Here is an 18,090-nt window from a genome sequence, read left to right as displayed (position 1 = left end):
ACCCAGGCAGTAACTTTGATGACTGAAATGACCTATTTAGATATTGCTGTTGCTATTGGGAAATTTATGCAAAGAGTGAAGGCACTCCTTTTAACCTTTTGTAATGAGTTTTAGTAATAGTTTAGCTCCAATCGGAGTAATTGGAGGTTTTTATATTTGAATGTGTTTTAAGATATGTTTTAGTGTGTTTAATGAAGTGTATTTTTAGATGAACTTTTATTGTTTGTGGACCAATGGTCCAAATAAACGTGATTTTAAACTGAAACTGAAACTGAGAGCTGCCCCCACTTCCTGGTGTTCGGCACTCTGTGGTGCACGTGCGAGCCTGCCTTGTTGTGGACTGTTCCCAGGCACCGATCCACTAGCGCGAATACTCGTAAGTGCTTCGAGGCGATCAAGTGGGCGCTAGGAGTATATCCAATCACTCGTAAGAGTCCATTCTCTTTCTCAGCGTTACGTACAGCCTGACGATTCTGCCAGAATTGTAACCTATCAGTGGGACACCCGCCAGGCATACATGTCTACATTAGAAGAGGAAAGTGGGACATTAAAAAAAAACATCATTGGAATCAGTCATTAATGATTTTACTTAGAGGACAGGCGCATTTCCCTATTAACGTTGCCTGGATTCCCTTTTCTCGTCTTTTTTATTCTGTATATAACTAGGTTTTAAAGGATAATCTAATAACAACCCCACGTTTTATCTGACACTGCTGCTAACTTTCTGTATTTTGCTTATTAATCATGCGATTGTCCACATATGACTGCACTTGTCTACTTTTTCTGTTAACTAGAAATTCAGAAAGCTTGGGAAAACTATATTGTCCCCGGACACCCTTCTTTTCTAATCATGTGTATTATGTAAGTGCCTTTTCCCTTAAGATAATGTAAGATATCTCCTTTATTGTAATCAAAGCACTATCATGGCTAATACTGTTATTTTGATCCAACACTGCACTTTATGTGGAAATAAACGAAGGCAACGAAGTAGGAGTCTCTGGAACACACATACAAACTAGGACTATGTCCGGGGACTTCTTGAAGAGATGTATTTTTGTGCTTAGTGATTTCTTGCTTGTTCAGCAAATCAAACTGTGTTATTTATGTTTAGATAATTTAAAGCATGTTGACAGAAATTGTATATAATGTATTATTCTTTTTATGTGCTTTTATGGTCCTAGTGGCCAAAATAAAGATATCTGACTGACTGACAACTGCAAAAAAATAAAACTTTGAAACTACAGCTGAGCATACATGGGCTTTCCCTTCTTTATTGCTAAGGGCTGAGTACGGAATGCACTGCTCAGAGGGTGTGGGGGGCCAGCTCAGGTGCAGTGAGCACTTTGTTGATGGGACAGGAGCATCTCAGCGGACAGAACTGGATAGATCCTCCCCGTGAACAGAGCTGCGCGGTAAAAGCAAGCTCGGTGTTTACAATAAACAGAGGCGCAGAGGCTGGCTGGAGCCAGGCCGCGATGGCTTTGGTGGGGTCCACCTGCACGCGCGCCCTTCAGTGTGTCCTGCCTCCCAGGTCTGCGCTGAGGGCTCAGTCCGTGCTCAGGCCTCGACCCGCAGACATGTTGCTGGAACGTACTGCTGCCCTCTGCTCCCTGCTCCTGGTGTTCCTGCCTCTAGGCGCCGTGGCTGAGGACCATGTGCCCGTGCTGCTGTGGTCCACCCGGAGGTAGGTGAAACGAACGTATTCAAGCGCTTTTACTGCACATACACCTTCAATAGAGGGCTATTCATCGACGTATTCTCTTATTAACGTTTTGTTAAACTCTAAAGAGAATCTGGATTGTACAACGGCTGTGCAATCAATACTCCTTATAATTTACAGTTCATGCAGCGCTTTTATTCAAGCGCTATATTTGGAAAATATTGTGTATACAAATATTAATACTCAAACGAAATTAGTACTCCTTTTACTGAACACAGGCGATGAAAGAATGAGTAGCTCGCATCTTTACTGTTTTCTTTCAACGTCATCGATCATCATAAATCATCGGTGTGCGCCCATAATTAGGCAAAACGTTTATTTAACGCAAATCCATTGGAAACGGTCGCCTTTTCCACGTCATCTACTCTGGGTGGATAATCCCAATGCTGGGAGCCGCGCATCCGGCTACGTCCCGTGACCAGGTCCTGCGCTGAGCCCACTGCGGGATTTATTTATTTTATTTCATGCGATTTTATATAGCGCGAACTTTACCCGAAGGTGTCAGAGCACTTTACATAGGAACCAGTTGCAAAACATAAGGATTTAGGATCACATGCGTTACATAAAAGATACAAACAGAAAAAATTGCAAATGTACAAGATGCAAAGTCACACAAGGAAGAGATACAAACAGAAAGAGAAATCGCAGATGCACAAATAGTAGAGTCACTCAAGGAAGAGATACAAATGGATATACTCTAAGAGTCACATAGGAATGGTAGAGAGTACAAAGGTCTACTGCACATACTAGTGATTAGAGTTATCTCTATATACATAGGGAAGGGATACGAATGGATATGCTCTAAGAGTCACATAGGAATGGTAGAGAGTACAAAGGTCTACTGCACATACTAGTGATTAGAGCTATCTCTATATACATAGGGAAGGGATACGAATGGATATGCTCTAAGAGTCACTTAGGAATGGTAGGGAGTACAAAGGTCTACTGCCTATACTAGTGATTAGAGTTCTCTAGAGTTGTCCATGTGCCCCATATTACAAGTGCAGTCAGGCGCCACGCAGCCCGCGGCTTCTGTCCTAGGCACTGCACAGCCGCCTGCAGACGCCCTTGCCGACTGCGGATGCCCCTGTATGTCCATTGTTAGTAATGCGTGCTGGCAGACCACCCCTAGGCCCTGGCATGAGCACACCAGGGTGTGACCCATATTATAAGTGCAGTCTGGGTCAGGGTGCACACATGACTTGAACCCCCGCCCCCCCCCCCTCGGACAGCTTTCAGGGCTGAATAGGCCGAGGACCGCTCAGCTCATCCAATCCTTTAAAGCAGCCAATGGCCCCGGCCTGATGAGGTCCTTGTGCACTATATTAGAACTGCAGTCCTTGGCGACTAGTGTTTATTTAGTAAAACAATAAGTTCCAGGCCCAAAGTATTCCCAGAAGCCTGGAGCTGGCGTTAATAAATGCTGGTGTACGTAGTCTTCTTGACTCCGACTCACGCTTCTCTACCCCACCACAGCCACTCTGCCCCCAGCACAGCCTATCCCTGCCCCCGCCACAGCCATTCTGCCCCCACCACAGCCTCTCCCTGCCCCCTTTACAGCCATTCTGTCCCCACCACAGCCTCTCCCTGCCCACTGTACAGTCACTCTGCCCCCACCACAGCCTATCCCTGCCACAGCCATTCTGCCCCCACCACAGCCTCTCCCTTCCCACTTTACAGTCACTCTGCCCCCACCACAGCCTCTCCCTGCCCACTTTACAGTCACTCTGTCCCCACCACAGCCTCTCCCTGCCCCCTTTACAGCCATTCTGTCCCCACCACAACCTCTCCCTGCCCACTGTACAGTCACTCTGCCCCCACCACAGCCTATCCCTGCCACAGCCATTCTGCCCCCACCACAGCCTCTCCCTTCCCACTTTACAGTCACTCTTCCCCCACCACAGCCTCTCCCTGCCCACTTTACAGTCACTCTGCCCCCACCACAGCCTCTCCCTGCCCCCTTTACAGCCATTCTGTCCCCACCACAGCCTCTCCCTCCCACTGTACAGTCACTCTGCCCCCACCACAGCCTATCCCTGCCACAGCCATTCTGCCCCCACCACAGCCTCTCCCTTCCCACTTTACAGTCACTCTGCCCCCACCACAGCCTATCCCTGCCCACTTTACAGTCACTCTGCTCCCACCACAGCCTATCCCTGCCCACTTTACAGTCACTCTGCCCCCACCACAGCCTCTCCCTGTCCCCGCCACAGCCACTCTGCCCCCACCTTAGCCTCTCCCTGCCCCCGCCACAGCCACTCTGCCCCCACCTTAGCCTCTCCCTGCCCCCGCCACAGCCACTCTGCCCCCACCACAGCCTCTCCCAGACCCTTTATCTCACTCTTGCAGGTTCCTTTTCATCCTTGCTTTCTCCCTTTATCATGTTTTCCATCTTTCTCTTTCTCCTACTCCCCTCCATGAGTATTTTTTTCTCTTTCTTGTTCTTGGTCACCATCTGATGAGAAAAAGTACGTTCTGGTCTGAAAAATGAGTGCTGGTGGGCCCTACCTGCAACCACTGGCTCAAATGAAGCACTCTAAAGGTTCTACATGGTTTCTTTTTTAAGAAAGTGCTCTAAGATTTGTTGGCATCATGTAGGACATTCAAGCTTCTACACCTCATCTGTTTTTTTGAGGGGATTCTCCAGCTAAATGAAAAAAAAGGCAATGGGCAAGATGTGTTTTGCTTTGTAGATTCGTTAGGTGCCATTGGCTGACATCAAGAAGAAGGCCTTGAGTGGAAGCTCCCTTTCTTTGTCTCAGTCCAATCTTTCTCAGTTTGCTAATGGTCTGGATGAGGCAGTCTGCACAATATCCCCCCGGCAGGCCGTTGTGTCTGCCATACTGCAAGTATTTCTTTACTAATGCTTAAGGCTTCCTATTCGAATTTCCCCAAGATTGTCGCAAATGAAAGAAGCTTTGACATAGCCAATAGGTTTAGCTATTTTTTAAGATTCAATGGCATTCACATGTTCTTGCCCTTTAGAAGCTGCAATTGGCAAGTTCCTCGTGCAGAGTGAAGTAACTTGAACAGTTTCTAGAGCTCCGCCAGTTAGGCACAAGTGCGTTCTTATCTGGCTGCAGTACAGTATTATTATACTAGCCGTCCCATTGGCACAATTTACAAACAAAACCTCTAGCTCAGGGCAGGTGCAATATATAGGTACTGCAGATATAGAGGTAGGTTAGATATGGTAGGTATGGTGTATGTCTTAGGTTAGGTATGAAAGAGGGGCATGGTAGTCTAGATATAATGGGTTGGTATGTAATTTATTGTAGTAATGGTAGGTAACTATGGTATATATGGTAGATAGGTAAGTAGGCATGCTAGGTAACTAGATATAGTAGGTAGGTTTGGTATGTTTGTTACATAGGTGTGATAGGCTAGGTATGTCATGTTGACTATAGTAGGTAGATTAGATGGTATAGATTAGGTATGGAAAGTATCATAGGTTGAGTACTTTAGAAAAAGTCCATTAAGTATGGGAGCTACAGTATGTTAGATATGGTAGGTTAGGTACAGTAGCTAAATATGGCAGGTATGCACGGTAGGTATGTAAGGTTAACTGAGCGCCGGGACACCCCGTTGGGGTAGCTGCGCGCTATATAAGAGACACTAAATAAATAAATAAACTACAGTATGCTACATAGGTTACATATGATAGGATATGACATGACATTGTGTCTGCTATTTTAAAGTTTTTTAAGCTTTCCAATCATAGCATTCTTTATGAGAAGCACAAGCACTAGCTATAATCAATAAAGCACACTTCGGGGCATATTTACAATACAGGAGTGACCGCCACTTCTGAGAGGCAGGGCTGCACTGTATTTATAACAATATGGCGCAGCCCTGCATTTCCCTCTGCACTGGCGCTAAATGTAGCTGCCTAGCGCCAACGCAGGCACCCTTGCACCATAGTGCATGGGTGCCTGCATTGCAGGGGAAGATTGTTTATGTGTCCATTCCTGCACATAAACTATCTGAAATGGCGTTTTGTAACTTAATGCAGCACACATAGAAGTTGCAAAATGTAATATTTTTAAAAGATTGTTTATGTGCAGGAAGAGACACCTTCCTGCACATAAAAAAATCAATGGAGTTTTGCTGTTTCTATGTGTGCTGCACAATGCCGCACACATGGAAACAGCAAAAACAAGGAGAAAATAAAAAAAAATTCTCATTGTGCCAAGGTAAGACCAGGTTTTTCCTGGTCTTAATTTTGGTGCTGCCCCATATTTACATTACCCTTGTAAATATGGGGCAGTGTCAAGTCAAAATCAATGGGTGTTGCAGTGGAATACCCACCGCAACAACCTTTGCCCTCCCAGTTCACATTAAGTATAGCGTGAAAGGGCGGCTTATTTACAAGCTGTCTCGTTAATAAGGTGAAGCCCCTATCACCACCACGACGTCGTGAAAAATGATGTTGTGCTGGCAATAGAGGTTTGTAAATATGTCCTTATGTTTCTTAAAGATACATTATTTACTTTATTTAATGTTAACTTGATTATGGTTGTTGATCCAATTCACAACTTAAAATAAAAAATAAAAAAATCTATTCCTGCAAGAAAAAAAAAGTTAATACACATAGGGGCCTGATGTACTAAGGATTTTAGCGGTCGCTAAGGGTCTGATAATTGGACCCCTTGCAACTGCAAAATGGCCTTTTTTATGTACCAAACACAATTTGCGGTTCAGGAACTCGTTACTGAGTCATAATTTGGGTTTGCGACTACAAACCGAAACAGTATTTGAAAGGACATATGTAGGGTGCCCCTTTCAAATAGTGGTTTGGAATGGGATGTATTAATGTTTTGTTACTGAAATACAGTGGCAAAACATTAATATTTTACCAGCTACACCAAAGTAATGATAACCCATTCACAAACGGGAAGGGGATCCCAAACTGACTCCTTATCCTCTGCGAATGTTGACAAACACATTTTTAAAAGTAGGCAGTGTTCACATGGACCACTGCCTAGTCTCAAAAAATGTTTCTAAATGTTTTGTTTCCTTTATAGATGTATCTGTTTTTCTTTAATGAAACTGAGCTGCAGTTTTTTTTAAAGATTGCTTTGTCAAACCCTTGAGCAACATGTCCGCCTAGTCCAGTAGCTCCAAGATAGCTATCTCCCCTATAAGGCATTGCTCCTCACCACACCACCAGAGTGCCACACATGGATCCTGGGAAGCGAAGCGCTTCTGCACCTATAATGAGTGGAAGCGTCTCTAAAAAGTGATGTTCAATGAATGAATGAATAAGATGTTTTGTACAGCGCTAGTCACTCATAATTGAGCATCCTGGCGCTGTGCTGGTAGACTTAAAAGCTCTGAAATCTAACAGAGTTTAAAAATAATTATTTTTTGGCTAGGTAGCCAGTGTAGCTTTTGTAAGGCAGCAAATGCAGAGCTCCGCTTGGGAAGTTGTAGAACGGTTGGCGGTTGGGGCAGCCTGTATAAAGACTGTTGCAATAATCTGTAATGATGTAGGCAGACTCCAATGATGACTCTGAGCCCTTACTGTAGTTAACAATTATTTATTATCTATAACTCAGATAATTCCCAAAGAGCGCCGAGCCTCCGCTCCAGCGCCCGCTCTTCCCGCTATACTTTCGCGCTCTCGCGCTCAGCCACGCCCCCTGCACCAGCAGCCAATCCTGGCCGCCTGCACGTCACGTCCGCCGACGTGCCGTGCAACATCTAGAGCGTCTCTACATATCTCCCCTTTTTCGCACAAACATTTCAACTTACAGTCCGTCACTCAAATCATAGTCTCTGAATCTCGTTGGCCTCACCACAGCTCTACCACTCCGTGTTCGTCTCGCAGGGGTGGTGTTGGTCTCTTCTTCTCCTTGTCTGACTCTGTTATCGCCATTCTCCTCAACTCTTATCTCCTGCTCTCTGTCCCTTGCTTCTCCTTGACCTTGCTCTCCTTCATTCAACGTGATCCCATTCTCCTGATGTTCTCGCTTCTCACTCTCACATTCTTCTGATTCTCCGCCTGCCCTTTCACAGTCCCACACTAGGATCTTATTACATCTGGCCATGCGGTCTTGTGACCATATGTTTCCGTCACTCAGCCTGGCCGCTCTTCCCTTAATTTCCTTCACCTGCAGGGGCTTGCTGTATTTGCTCTCTCCTTTTCTTTGTAGAGTGGGCAGCTTGACTCTAACCCATTCTCCTTCTTTGAGTTCTGTGTCTCGCACGTTCCTCCGGGCATTATAATGTCTGGTGTATACTGCCTTGGCCTTCTCAATGTTAGCCCGCACCACAGCAGGGGACCATTCACTTACTACAGTCTTTTCCTTCCACACCCGGTTGTCCTGGGTGAACGGTTCTCGGCCGCGCAGCAGCTGGAAGGGGCTGTATCCCGTACTTGTGGGAGTGATCCTGTACGCCCACAACATGTGCCATATGTCCTTCTCCCAGTCTTTGTGGTCTGAGATGGCTGCTTGGATCGACCCCATCACCACCCTATTGAAGCGTTCGACTTGGCCGTTTCCCGCAGGGTGGTATATTGATGTGTGCTTCGCTTGGATTCCGTTCCTTCCTAGGAAGTTGTCCCACTTTTCCGATCGGAACTGGGGTCCATTATCGCTGAGGATTGACTTGGGTATGCCTTCCCTTACAAAAGTGTCTGCCAGGAACTGCACTATGGTGTCCGTGTTCATGGTTTCCTCGATCTTGATCTCTGGCCATTTCGAGAACCTGTCCACCAAGACACACACGTACTTCTGGACCCCTTGGGTGTCTAAGACGGGGCCTAAGATGTCGACAGACAACTCTTCCCAGGGGTTCTTTGGAGTTTCGAATGCACCCAATGCAGGGCGCAGGGGTTTGAGTGTCTTGTCTGCGCCCTGGCACCTCACGCACTCTCTCACATGTCGTTCCGCTCTTATGTCCATTCCCGGCCACCAATAGTTCTGCTTGGACCTCAGTTTGAGTTTCCCTATGCCCAGGTGCCCTTCGTGCAGCATGTCCAGCAGTCGGGGTATGATGTTCGTTGGAGGGACAACTTTCTCTCCTCTGTATACAAATGTTCCTTGATTGTCCAGGGAGAGTTCCTCCCTCACTTCAAAATAGGGGTTGAGTTCCTTCCGAACCCGTCTCTTATCCGGCCATCCATGAGTGATGTACGTTTTCACCTCTTCCAACGTCAGGTCCTCTGCATACGCTTGTGTCCATTCCTGGAGGCTGATAACACTTTCATGATCCTCCATCAGTGCCACCCATTCTTCCGTGCATGCCTTGTCCTCTTCACTGGGTTCCATAGCCGCCGCTCGGCTCAGGTAGTCTGCTACCTTGTTCTTGCTGCCTGGTATGTGTTCCACATCATACCTAAACTCCAAGAGCTTAAGCGACATCTTCGATATCCGGGGTGTCGCCTCTGCGTGGCCACTCGATGTCAGCACTCTCAGTAGTGGTTTGTGGTCGGTCCGTAGCTGAAATCTGGTGCCCCACAGGAATTGTCGGAAGCGCGTGGTGGCCCACACCACCGCCAGCATCTCCTTTTCTATCACACTGTACTTCCTTTCTGTCTCACTCAGTGTGCGCGAGGCGAAGCAGATCGTCTCCAGCTGACCTCGCCCTCGGTCTTGCATGAGGACTGCACCCAGTCCCTTGTCGCTGGCATCCGTTGTGAGGACGGTGTTGCCTTGAGGGTCAAACCCTTGAAGGGGTATGGCCCCTGCCACTTCCTTTTTGATAATCTCGAATTCCCTTTGTGTGTCCTCCGACCACTTGAATTCAGTGTTCTCTTTCGTTAGTTGTCTCATATGATGAGTCTTAGAGGCAAAGTGCTGTACAAATTTCCCATAATACTCTGCCATCCCCAGGAATGACCTGACCTCTTCCTTGGTGGAGGGGGGTGGTGCTTCACAAATCGCCCTGACATTGTCGGCCTTGGGGGTCACACCTTGTGCCCCTATCTCATGCCCCAGGTAGGTTACCGAGTCCATCCCAATCTTGCATTTGGACCATTCAGCCGTGAGTCCTTTTCCTTCTAGGATCTTCAAGACCACTGCCAACTTCCTGTCGTGGTCTGGTATGTCTCTGCCCATCACCAGGATGTCATCTTGGAAGTATTGGACGTCCTTGATGTCCTTGAACAACTGGTGCATCATCCTCTGGAACACCGCCGCTGCAGAAGCTAAACCGAATGGCATCCTGCGAAATTGATAGCACCCAAACGGAGTGATGAAAGATGTTAATTTGCGGCTGTCCGGATGCAGAGCAATCTGATGATATGCAGAGGTCAAGTCTATTGTTGAGTACCACTTAATCCCCCTGGTGCTGGCTAGCATCTCCTCTATCCTGGGCAAGGGGAATCTTTCCACCACAATGTTTTTATTTAGTTCCCTCAGGTCAACGCACAACCGGACCTTACCGTTGGGTTTCTTTACCACTACCAGGGGCGCCAGCCACTCGGCGCACGTGATGGGTTCTATGATGCCCTTGTTTTCCAGGTCTTGTAGTTCTGTTCTCACAGCGTCTCTTACTGCCAACGGGACATTCCTGGCCTTGTGGGCCACCGGGACAGCGTTCTCCTTCAGGATGATCTTGTGGGCGAATTTTTCCAGCTTCCCTACTGTGCCCCCAAATACCTTTGGATATTCGGTTTTCCATTTGTCCAGACTTGGCCCGGCCACCTGGTCCATCAGGAGAATTTGCTCCTTGCCACCCGGATCCAGCTTGATTCCCAGGTCGCCCTGATCCAGCCAACCCAAGACTGACGGGCCCCTCTCCGACACGTAGAGTTTACAGTGTGCTGACCGGCCTCGAAATTCGAAGGTCAAGGGCCTGAATCCTGCCATGGGGATCCGATCTCCGTTGTACGTGACCGGGCGGATGTCTAGCTTTTCAAGCTCTGGCCCAAGCCGTGGCACAAATTTCTCCTCCCACACTGCTCTCTGGATGATGGTGAAGGGAGACCCTGTATCTGCCACCACGTTGATCTTGACGCCGCCTATAGCCATCTCCAACACCGGTTTCATCGTGCGTCTACCTTCTCTGTCTAGAACATTCCCCTCCGTGCTTAGTACCTGATCCTCAATGTAGATCACCGTGACTTCTTCCGGCTCCGAATCGCCGTCCGGATGGTCATCGCTTTGATCCACGCATCTCACCATGCTCTTGGAGGCCTTCCTCCTGCAAACCTTCTCGTAGTGGCCGATTATTCCACAGAACGCACACTTGGCGCGAAACGCAGGGCACTTCCGGTCGTGCGCCTCGTGCGACCAGCTTCCACACCTGTAGCATGACTTCCTGTTGCCTCCCGCTTGTTTACTCGACGTGTTCGTGCTGTTTTGCCACTTGCTGGGCCCTCTTTCTGTTGGTTTTCTGTTTCGGTATTCTCTGCTAGTCCCCTCTTCATCCACTTTGTTCACCATCGTGCTGGACGCCATATCCTTTTTTGTCACTTCAGCGCATCGCCGTGCTAATTCCGCTCTCTTCACGATGACCAATACCTCCTTCAGTGTGGTGTCTCCACTAGCCCACAGCTTGTCTTGCACATTCGAGCACGTGGTATGCATCACCACCTGGTCCTTGATGAATTCTTCTTCCCAGTTGGCGTACCTGCACGTGGCTGCCAGTCGTTTCAGTGCCGCCACATACTCCTCCACTGTTTCTCCTTGTTTCTGCTTCCTCTGTTGGAAGTTAAACCTATCCACCGACACGCACATCGCCGGTCTGAAGTGTTCGTTGAGGTCTTCGAGCGCCTGTGCGTATACATCGTCGTCTGTGGATGTTCTCTGTTTCGGGACTAAGCTCTTGTAAATCCGGAGTCCTTCTGGGCCTAAGTTCAATAGTAAAATACGTTTCTTCCTCTGGGGTTTGAATGCCTCCTCATTCTCATCTTCGAGTACGCCTATGAAATTGTCGATGTATTCCCTCCAATCCTCCCATTTCATGAGGGGTTCTCCCGGGCGCGGTAAGAACTGTACCGGAGCCATCGCATAGCCTGCTTGCGCGCTCATTTTCTCGCTCTTCACAGCAGGTAGCGATCTTACTTGGCCACGGGGACTCCCTGGTGCGTCGTCTTGTTCTTCTCCACTTGCTGGGGTTCGGGGACTGTCCTTGTCAGCCCCCTCGGCTCCTTCTGAACCCTCCAGCGCGTGCTCACTGGTCTGTTGCTCGCTGGGTGGGCTGGCGCTCTCCTCCTGCCTTACTTCTAGGGTTCCTGGGTTTTTTCCTCCCTTTTTCCTTCCTCTGCGCCACACCCTCCTGCGTGCCGGGCTCTGCCGCGCTCTTTGGGGTACCTGTTCTCCTGCACCAGGTAGTCTCGCTCCTCTGTACCTTGTGGGGTGGTTCTGAAGCTTCTGGTGCTTGCTTGTCGCTTAGGGCTGAGTCTGCGGTTCTGCCTTGCTGGGGGGTCTTCAATCCCACCCTCGTCGCCACTGTAATGATGTAGGCAGACTCCAATGATGACTCTGAGCCCTTACTGTAGTTAACAATTATTTATTATCTATAACTCAGATAATTCCCAAAGAGCGCCGAGCCTCCGCTCCAGCGCCCGCTCTTCCCGCTATACTTTCGCGCTCTCGCGCTCAGCCACGCCCCCTGCACCAGCAGCCAATCCTGGCCGCCTGCACGTCACGTCCGCCGACGTGCCGTGCAACATCTAGAGCGTCTCTACATAATCGAGTCTTGATGTAATCAGGGCGAAGGCTACAGTTTTCCTGGCAGCCAGGGAAAGGAAGTGAAATAATATTTTTATGAGTTTTACTAAATTGTAGCACATTCCTGCTACTGCCAAGGCTTGTGGGTGAAAGGAAACAACATTATCGAATTTGACCCCAAGATTCTTTGCAACCTTTAGCATGGCTGGGGTGGGGGAACAGAGTTTGGCCTCCATTTTGTGTGGGAAAATATGTTGGATTTGCCGGAAAAAAAGTATTTCGGTCTTGGAAGTATTACATTTGAGATGATTATCCTGCATCCATGAAATTATATCAGTGAAACACTTTTGGAAAAAAACTTCATGAACTTTTATCTAGGGACAGGATTAACTGCGTATCATCGGTGTATGAGGTGGTGACAATCCTATATGAAGCAATCAATGAGATGAGAGGGGCCATATAAATATAAAAAAAAGGGCAGGACTAAGGGAGGAACCCTGTGGTACCCACATAGTAACTGCTCTTTCTGGTGACAAAAATTATCCAAGGGCCAATGTCTGTCTTCTATTAGTTAAAAATGATTAAACCCAACTAAGGCTTTTGGTGAAATCCCTATATTTTGGACCCGCTCTAGATGTATGGCACGCAAGATAGTATCAAATGCTGCGGAAAGATGCAGCAATATCAGCACTGCATTATTACCAGAATCTAATGTCATTTTGATAGTTTCCTAGACTTCAAGTAATGCTAACTCAGTCGAGTGTTTAGGGCTAAAACCTGATTGTCAGGTGTAAATAAATTAGTGTTTTCAAGGAAATGTATAAGTTGTTGATTTACATTTTTTACCAGGATGTTGGTCAGAACTGGGAGAAGGGAGATAGGCCTTAGGTTGGACAGAATAGTAGTGTCTGCTAGAGGCTTTTTTGTAGCAGTTTAACAATTGCCAGATTCCACTCTGTGGTAACGTCCGCTTCATCAAGGGTTGTATTGAGAATATGGTTAACAGGTGGATTAACTGTAGCTATCGCCACATGCAGTATAGTCAGTGGACAAGGGTTGAGAAAGGAACCGGACTTACACAACAGAATACATTGGCGGGACTGAGATAGTGCGATTTCCTGAAAGGCAGCTAATCCAGTCTTTGGAATGTTGTTGTCACTGTCTCGGAGGGGATTGTTGATGGTGCTATTACTCGAAGTGGAGCCAAAACTCTGTAGTATAGTTAATATCTTATCGTCAAAGAAGGTTGAGATCTGGTCACAGAGTGCCTGGGTTGGGGGATGTCACTAACAAACGCTTTAAGCTGGTTGAAGGCATTAGAGATATTGAAGATGGCTTCAGGGTCATAACGGGCCACTTCAATTTGGAATGTGAAGTATGATTTATTTTTTTTGTTTCCCTGATCAGGTTATGGTTTTGGGCGTCCCTAAACTGGGCCAGATCATCTTGATTGTAAGCTTGACGCCACCTGCGTTCGAGTTGTTTACAAAACCCTTTTGTTCTGCTAAGACTGGGGAGATCGAAGGTGAAGAAAGTTTTGGCTGGCATTTTTTAAGGTAGATGGGCAGAGCTAATTCTTCGGCTTTGTTGCAAATCCATGTATTAAATAGGTTGAGGTCCTCGTCTAGCCCTCCGGGTAAATCCTGGGCAGTATTAGCGAGACAGGTATTAGTTCAGCATTGGTTTTCATTGCTATCCTTTTACGACTCCTGAGGGTTCACATCTTTAGGACAGTGAAGGGAGTCGTGAGGGGGTGCAATCAATGTATAAGGGATTAGACAGTGATCCGACCATGATTGAGGAATGGGATCTCCGGTAGGGTGATTTGAGCAAATCCCATCGAGGGTGTGTCCCAACAGGTGGGTAGGAGCAACTACTGGTAGGAGCAACTGGGGGAGTAGGAGCAACTGGGGGAGCCCTATTATTCTAAGGGTATCTGAAAGGTTGTTAACTTCAGGATTGTTTGAGTCATCAAAATGGATCAAAGGAACTTCTCTTCTCGCGGGTGCTGGTGTGACCCAATGGTTACAGCAAACAAATAGCTAGACACAGTGCCCAGTTGCGGTGACTCACGGGTGCCGTGCAGGTCACCTCAACACCAGCCAGACTCAGGTGCTCTCTTTACCATTATTGTTGGACTTCCTCACACTTAGGTTTACTCTAAATTCTCTGTTTTGATAATGGAAGGCAACATCCAAGATGGCTACTTCTAGGCATCCATATCTTCCATGCTATGAATCATCTATTCATTTTCCTGATTTCTTCACATGACAATCCATGAACATGAGAGCTTCTTGTTCTTCCTCATTTCTCCAGGGTATTTTTATGTACCTCTGTATTGTTAACTCTGTTGATGCTTCATGAGCACATTGTGCAAGGTCAGACAATTCACAAAATGGCCGCCATTTTGGTAGATAAGAGTCCTGTGGATTTCTTGCAAATGATTTGCTGTCCTGTAGGTGATAGATGCAATATTTCAATGAACAAATTGTGTCCATGAGGTTTTTGAAGTCTTTGCAAAGGCCTTGGAGTTCCACCTTAATTGCGTCTGCGTTCAATGTTGTCCCTTATGCAACGTTGCGTGGGTAAGCAAGTCTTTGTTGAATTATGTACATATTTGCAGATTGATCAGCTTTGGCCTTTTTTGGAGAATCTGAGATTGGAGAAATTTAATTTGCCCTTTTTATGTCTCACCTTCATGTCTTTTGTGTCTTTAGGTTCTTTATCTGTAGAATCAGCCATGCTGGAGCATAGGTAAAACGGCTTTGGATAATGAGGATTGTAACTTAAGATGGTGTAATGGGGTGACGTCTATTGAAGCTATAGGGAGTGTAGCTTGGATTGATGTTAAGACATCTCTGCAATGAATCTGCTCATCCTGATTGTCAGAGATGAAGCTCTAGATACCGTTTGATGAGAACGAGCGATCCACTGATTTAGAACAAGTGATGAGAGGGGCAGGATAACTGTGGAAGAAAATTGTAGGAACACAAATAACCCAGGTGTCCGCAAACAGAAAGCTGATGCCAGATATTCATGTGATGTAGTGCTCAGAATACTTATTTGCTAGGTAGTGCAGAGATGGTGTAAGTGAGACAGTTAGCATAAAGCTGAGGCATGGAAGACTTTTAAAGCACATTGTCACGGTACCTCTCGTTACATAAGTAATGTCTTCAATTGGCTTTCTGGTACTTTATGATTTTATACTCGTGCCAATTTTGAGTTCAGCCAGGACTTGTGTAAAGGCATGTATATCATAATGGCACCATTATCCATCTGTACATACCCGGTTTACATCTTATCAAGGCAACATTTACACCATACAGTTTACTCTTAGGGGCAGATGTATCAAGATACCTGTTTGTGATTCTCAAATAGCGATTTTTTGAGAATCCCTATTTGAGAATCGCAAATGGTATGTATCAAAAAAATTGCAATTTTTTTGTGATTTCTTGATATTCCTTACTTGCGAATTCGCAAATTGCGAATTCGCAATTAAGAAATACTTTCCCATTCATTTCTATGGGCCAGGAGGCCCATCGGAAGGAATGGGAAGTGATTCTCAATTTGCGATTCGCAATTTGCTAATCGCAAATTGAGAATAATTTCAAGGGTGCAAGGGTGAACATTTTGATTCCTTTTAAGTTTTCTATAGTAAATTACATGCCTCTGCAACACAAATCAGAAGACTATGGGCTGTTACTTAGTAGACTGATCTTCCTTCCCTTGATGAATCATCTAAAAGGTCCTAAATAATCCCATCTGTTAATCTGAAATGCTAAAAGCTATTCACAATTTTAAAATTAGGAAGGCCCGAGCCCAGATGGTTTCACCAGTAAATTCTACAAAGAATTAGCTCACCCTTAAGGCCCCTTCATCGCCTATGTATGCCAACTTGTACCACTTTGTGCGCCATAAGTTGGCAGGGTATGCTCAGACGTGAGTGCCGTGCTCACTTTGCCACTGGATTCAAGCAAGCGGGACTGAAGATGGCTGTAATGCCAGAAACCGGTCCTCGGAAGCTTGTTTCCAGTCCAGGGAAGGCATGGCTTGGTAGTTCGGGCTGGACTGTTCCCATGAGGCACAGGGTCAGACTGATTTGCATATGGCCATGACCACCCCCACCACCACCCCCTTTTGTACCACTTTGTGCGCCATAAGTTGGCAGGGTATGCTCAGACGTGAGTCCCTTGCTCACTTTGCCACTGGATTCAAGCAAGCCGGGCTGAAGACGCTGTAATGCCAGAAACCGGTCCTCAGAAGCTTGTTTCCGGTCCAGGGAAGGCATGGCTTGGTAGTTCGAGCTGGACTGTTCCCATGAGGCACAGGGTCAGACTGATTTGCATATGGCCATGTCTGAACTGGGGTGGCAGACTGGGCTAAAGAACGGTGATGGATTAAACCAAGATCTGTTGACTGGGTGTGAGTGTTTGATTGGTTCAGATGCTCCGTCCATCACCACCCCTTTTTGTACCACTTTGTGCGCCATAAGTTGGCTGGGTATGCTCAGACGTGAGTCCCTTGCTTACTTTGCCACTGGATTCAAGCAAGCCGGGCTGAAGACGGCTGTAATGCCAGAATCCGGTCCTCGAAGCTTGTTTCCGGTCCAGGGAAGGCATGGCTTGGTAGTTCGAGCTGGACTGTTCCATGAGGCACAGGGTCAGACTGATTTGCATATGACCATGTCTGTACTGGGGTGGCAGACTGGGCTAAAGAACGGTGATGAATTAAACCCAGATCTGTTGACTGGGTGTGAGTGTTTGATTGGTTCAGATGCTCCGTCCATCACCACCCCCTTTGTACCACTTTGTGCGCCATAAGTTGGCAGAGTATGCTCAGACGTGAGTCCTTTGCTCACTTTGCCACTGGATTAAAGCAAGCTGGGCTGAAGACGGCTTTAATGCCAGAAACCGGTCCTCTGAAGCTTGTTTCCGGTCCGTGTGTCATGTGATTTTAGGAAAAACCCGACACGTCACAAATTTTCCTTTGGTAGTGATGCCAGCATTAGGTGAGTATATTTTCTTATTTTTCAATACTACATTTGATTTTGAGATTAAAGAATAAGGATAGATACAGAAGTTCCACTTTACTTTGTACACGGCATGGTGGGTACTTAAAAGTGACGCTGGTCTACCTTTCAGAGCCCTCATGCCAGTTGTCAATTTATATCTCTGGACAAGCAGGTAGTCGGAGAATCCCATTCCTTGCAACCTTTCTGGTCTGATAGTAGACTGGCAGGAAGGGTTAAAGTGATAATTTTTTAGGAGACGAGTGTAATGCCACAAGGAGGACGATGGTAGGAGATGCCATGTCGCAAAGAGTAGACTTGAACCCTACATCCAAACATCCATCTTCCTTAAAGACGAAATTCATCTGGGTACCTCCACAAACTCATTGACAGGAGATAACCTACACTGTAACATGTTATTAACAGACATCAGTTACATAAATGTTTTGTTACAGGTGACTAATGATTTTATACTAATTCTGTAATGAGAAAATTAGAGAAAGGTTTTTTAAACAGGGAAGTACGCCTCTATATATTATAAATGTCTAACATACTTCTGAGATTTCCAATTGTTACAAACTGCTGGTGGTATTATCCGATTTGATAATGCTTAATTTAGAGACAACAGCAGAATAAAAGGCTGAGATGGCCTTGCAGTATATCAACTTGTGATCTGCAGATCATAGTCACCGGTGAGCTTTTAACTCATTGAAACACGTGTTCATACAGGGATCAAATGT

The 18,090-nt window shown here is 46.6% G+C and overlaps 1 protein-coding gene across 1 annotated transcript in view; it reads left to right on the top strand.

Annotated features, from left to right (window-relative positions):
• Positions 1–1,526: 1,526 nt before the first annotated feature.
• LOC144772679 (V-type proton ATPase subunit S1-like) overlaps positions 1,527–18,090 on the top strand; it is a 347,985-nt gene continuing 331,421 nt past the window's right edge. The window contains exon 1 of the mRNA XM_078657142.1: positions 1,527–1,684. Within this exon, the coding sequence (XP_078513268.1) occupies positions 1,578–1,684 (107 nt within the window). The 5' untranslated portion in view covers positions 1,527–1,577. The remainder of the gene's footprint in view (positions 1,685–18,090) is intronic.

The sequence above is a fragment of the Lissotriton helveticus genome, chromosome 1_1 (genome assembly GCF_964261635.1).
Source record: "Lissotriton helveticus chromosome 1_1, aLisHel1.1, whole genome shotgun sequence".
NCBI lineage: Eukaryota > Metazoa > Chordata > Amphibia > Caudata > Salamandridae > Lissotriton > Lissotriton helveticus.
Note: the sequence above shows the minus strand (reverse complement) of the source record. Positions and strands in the feature narration are given on the sequence as shown.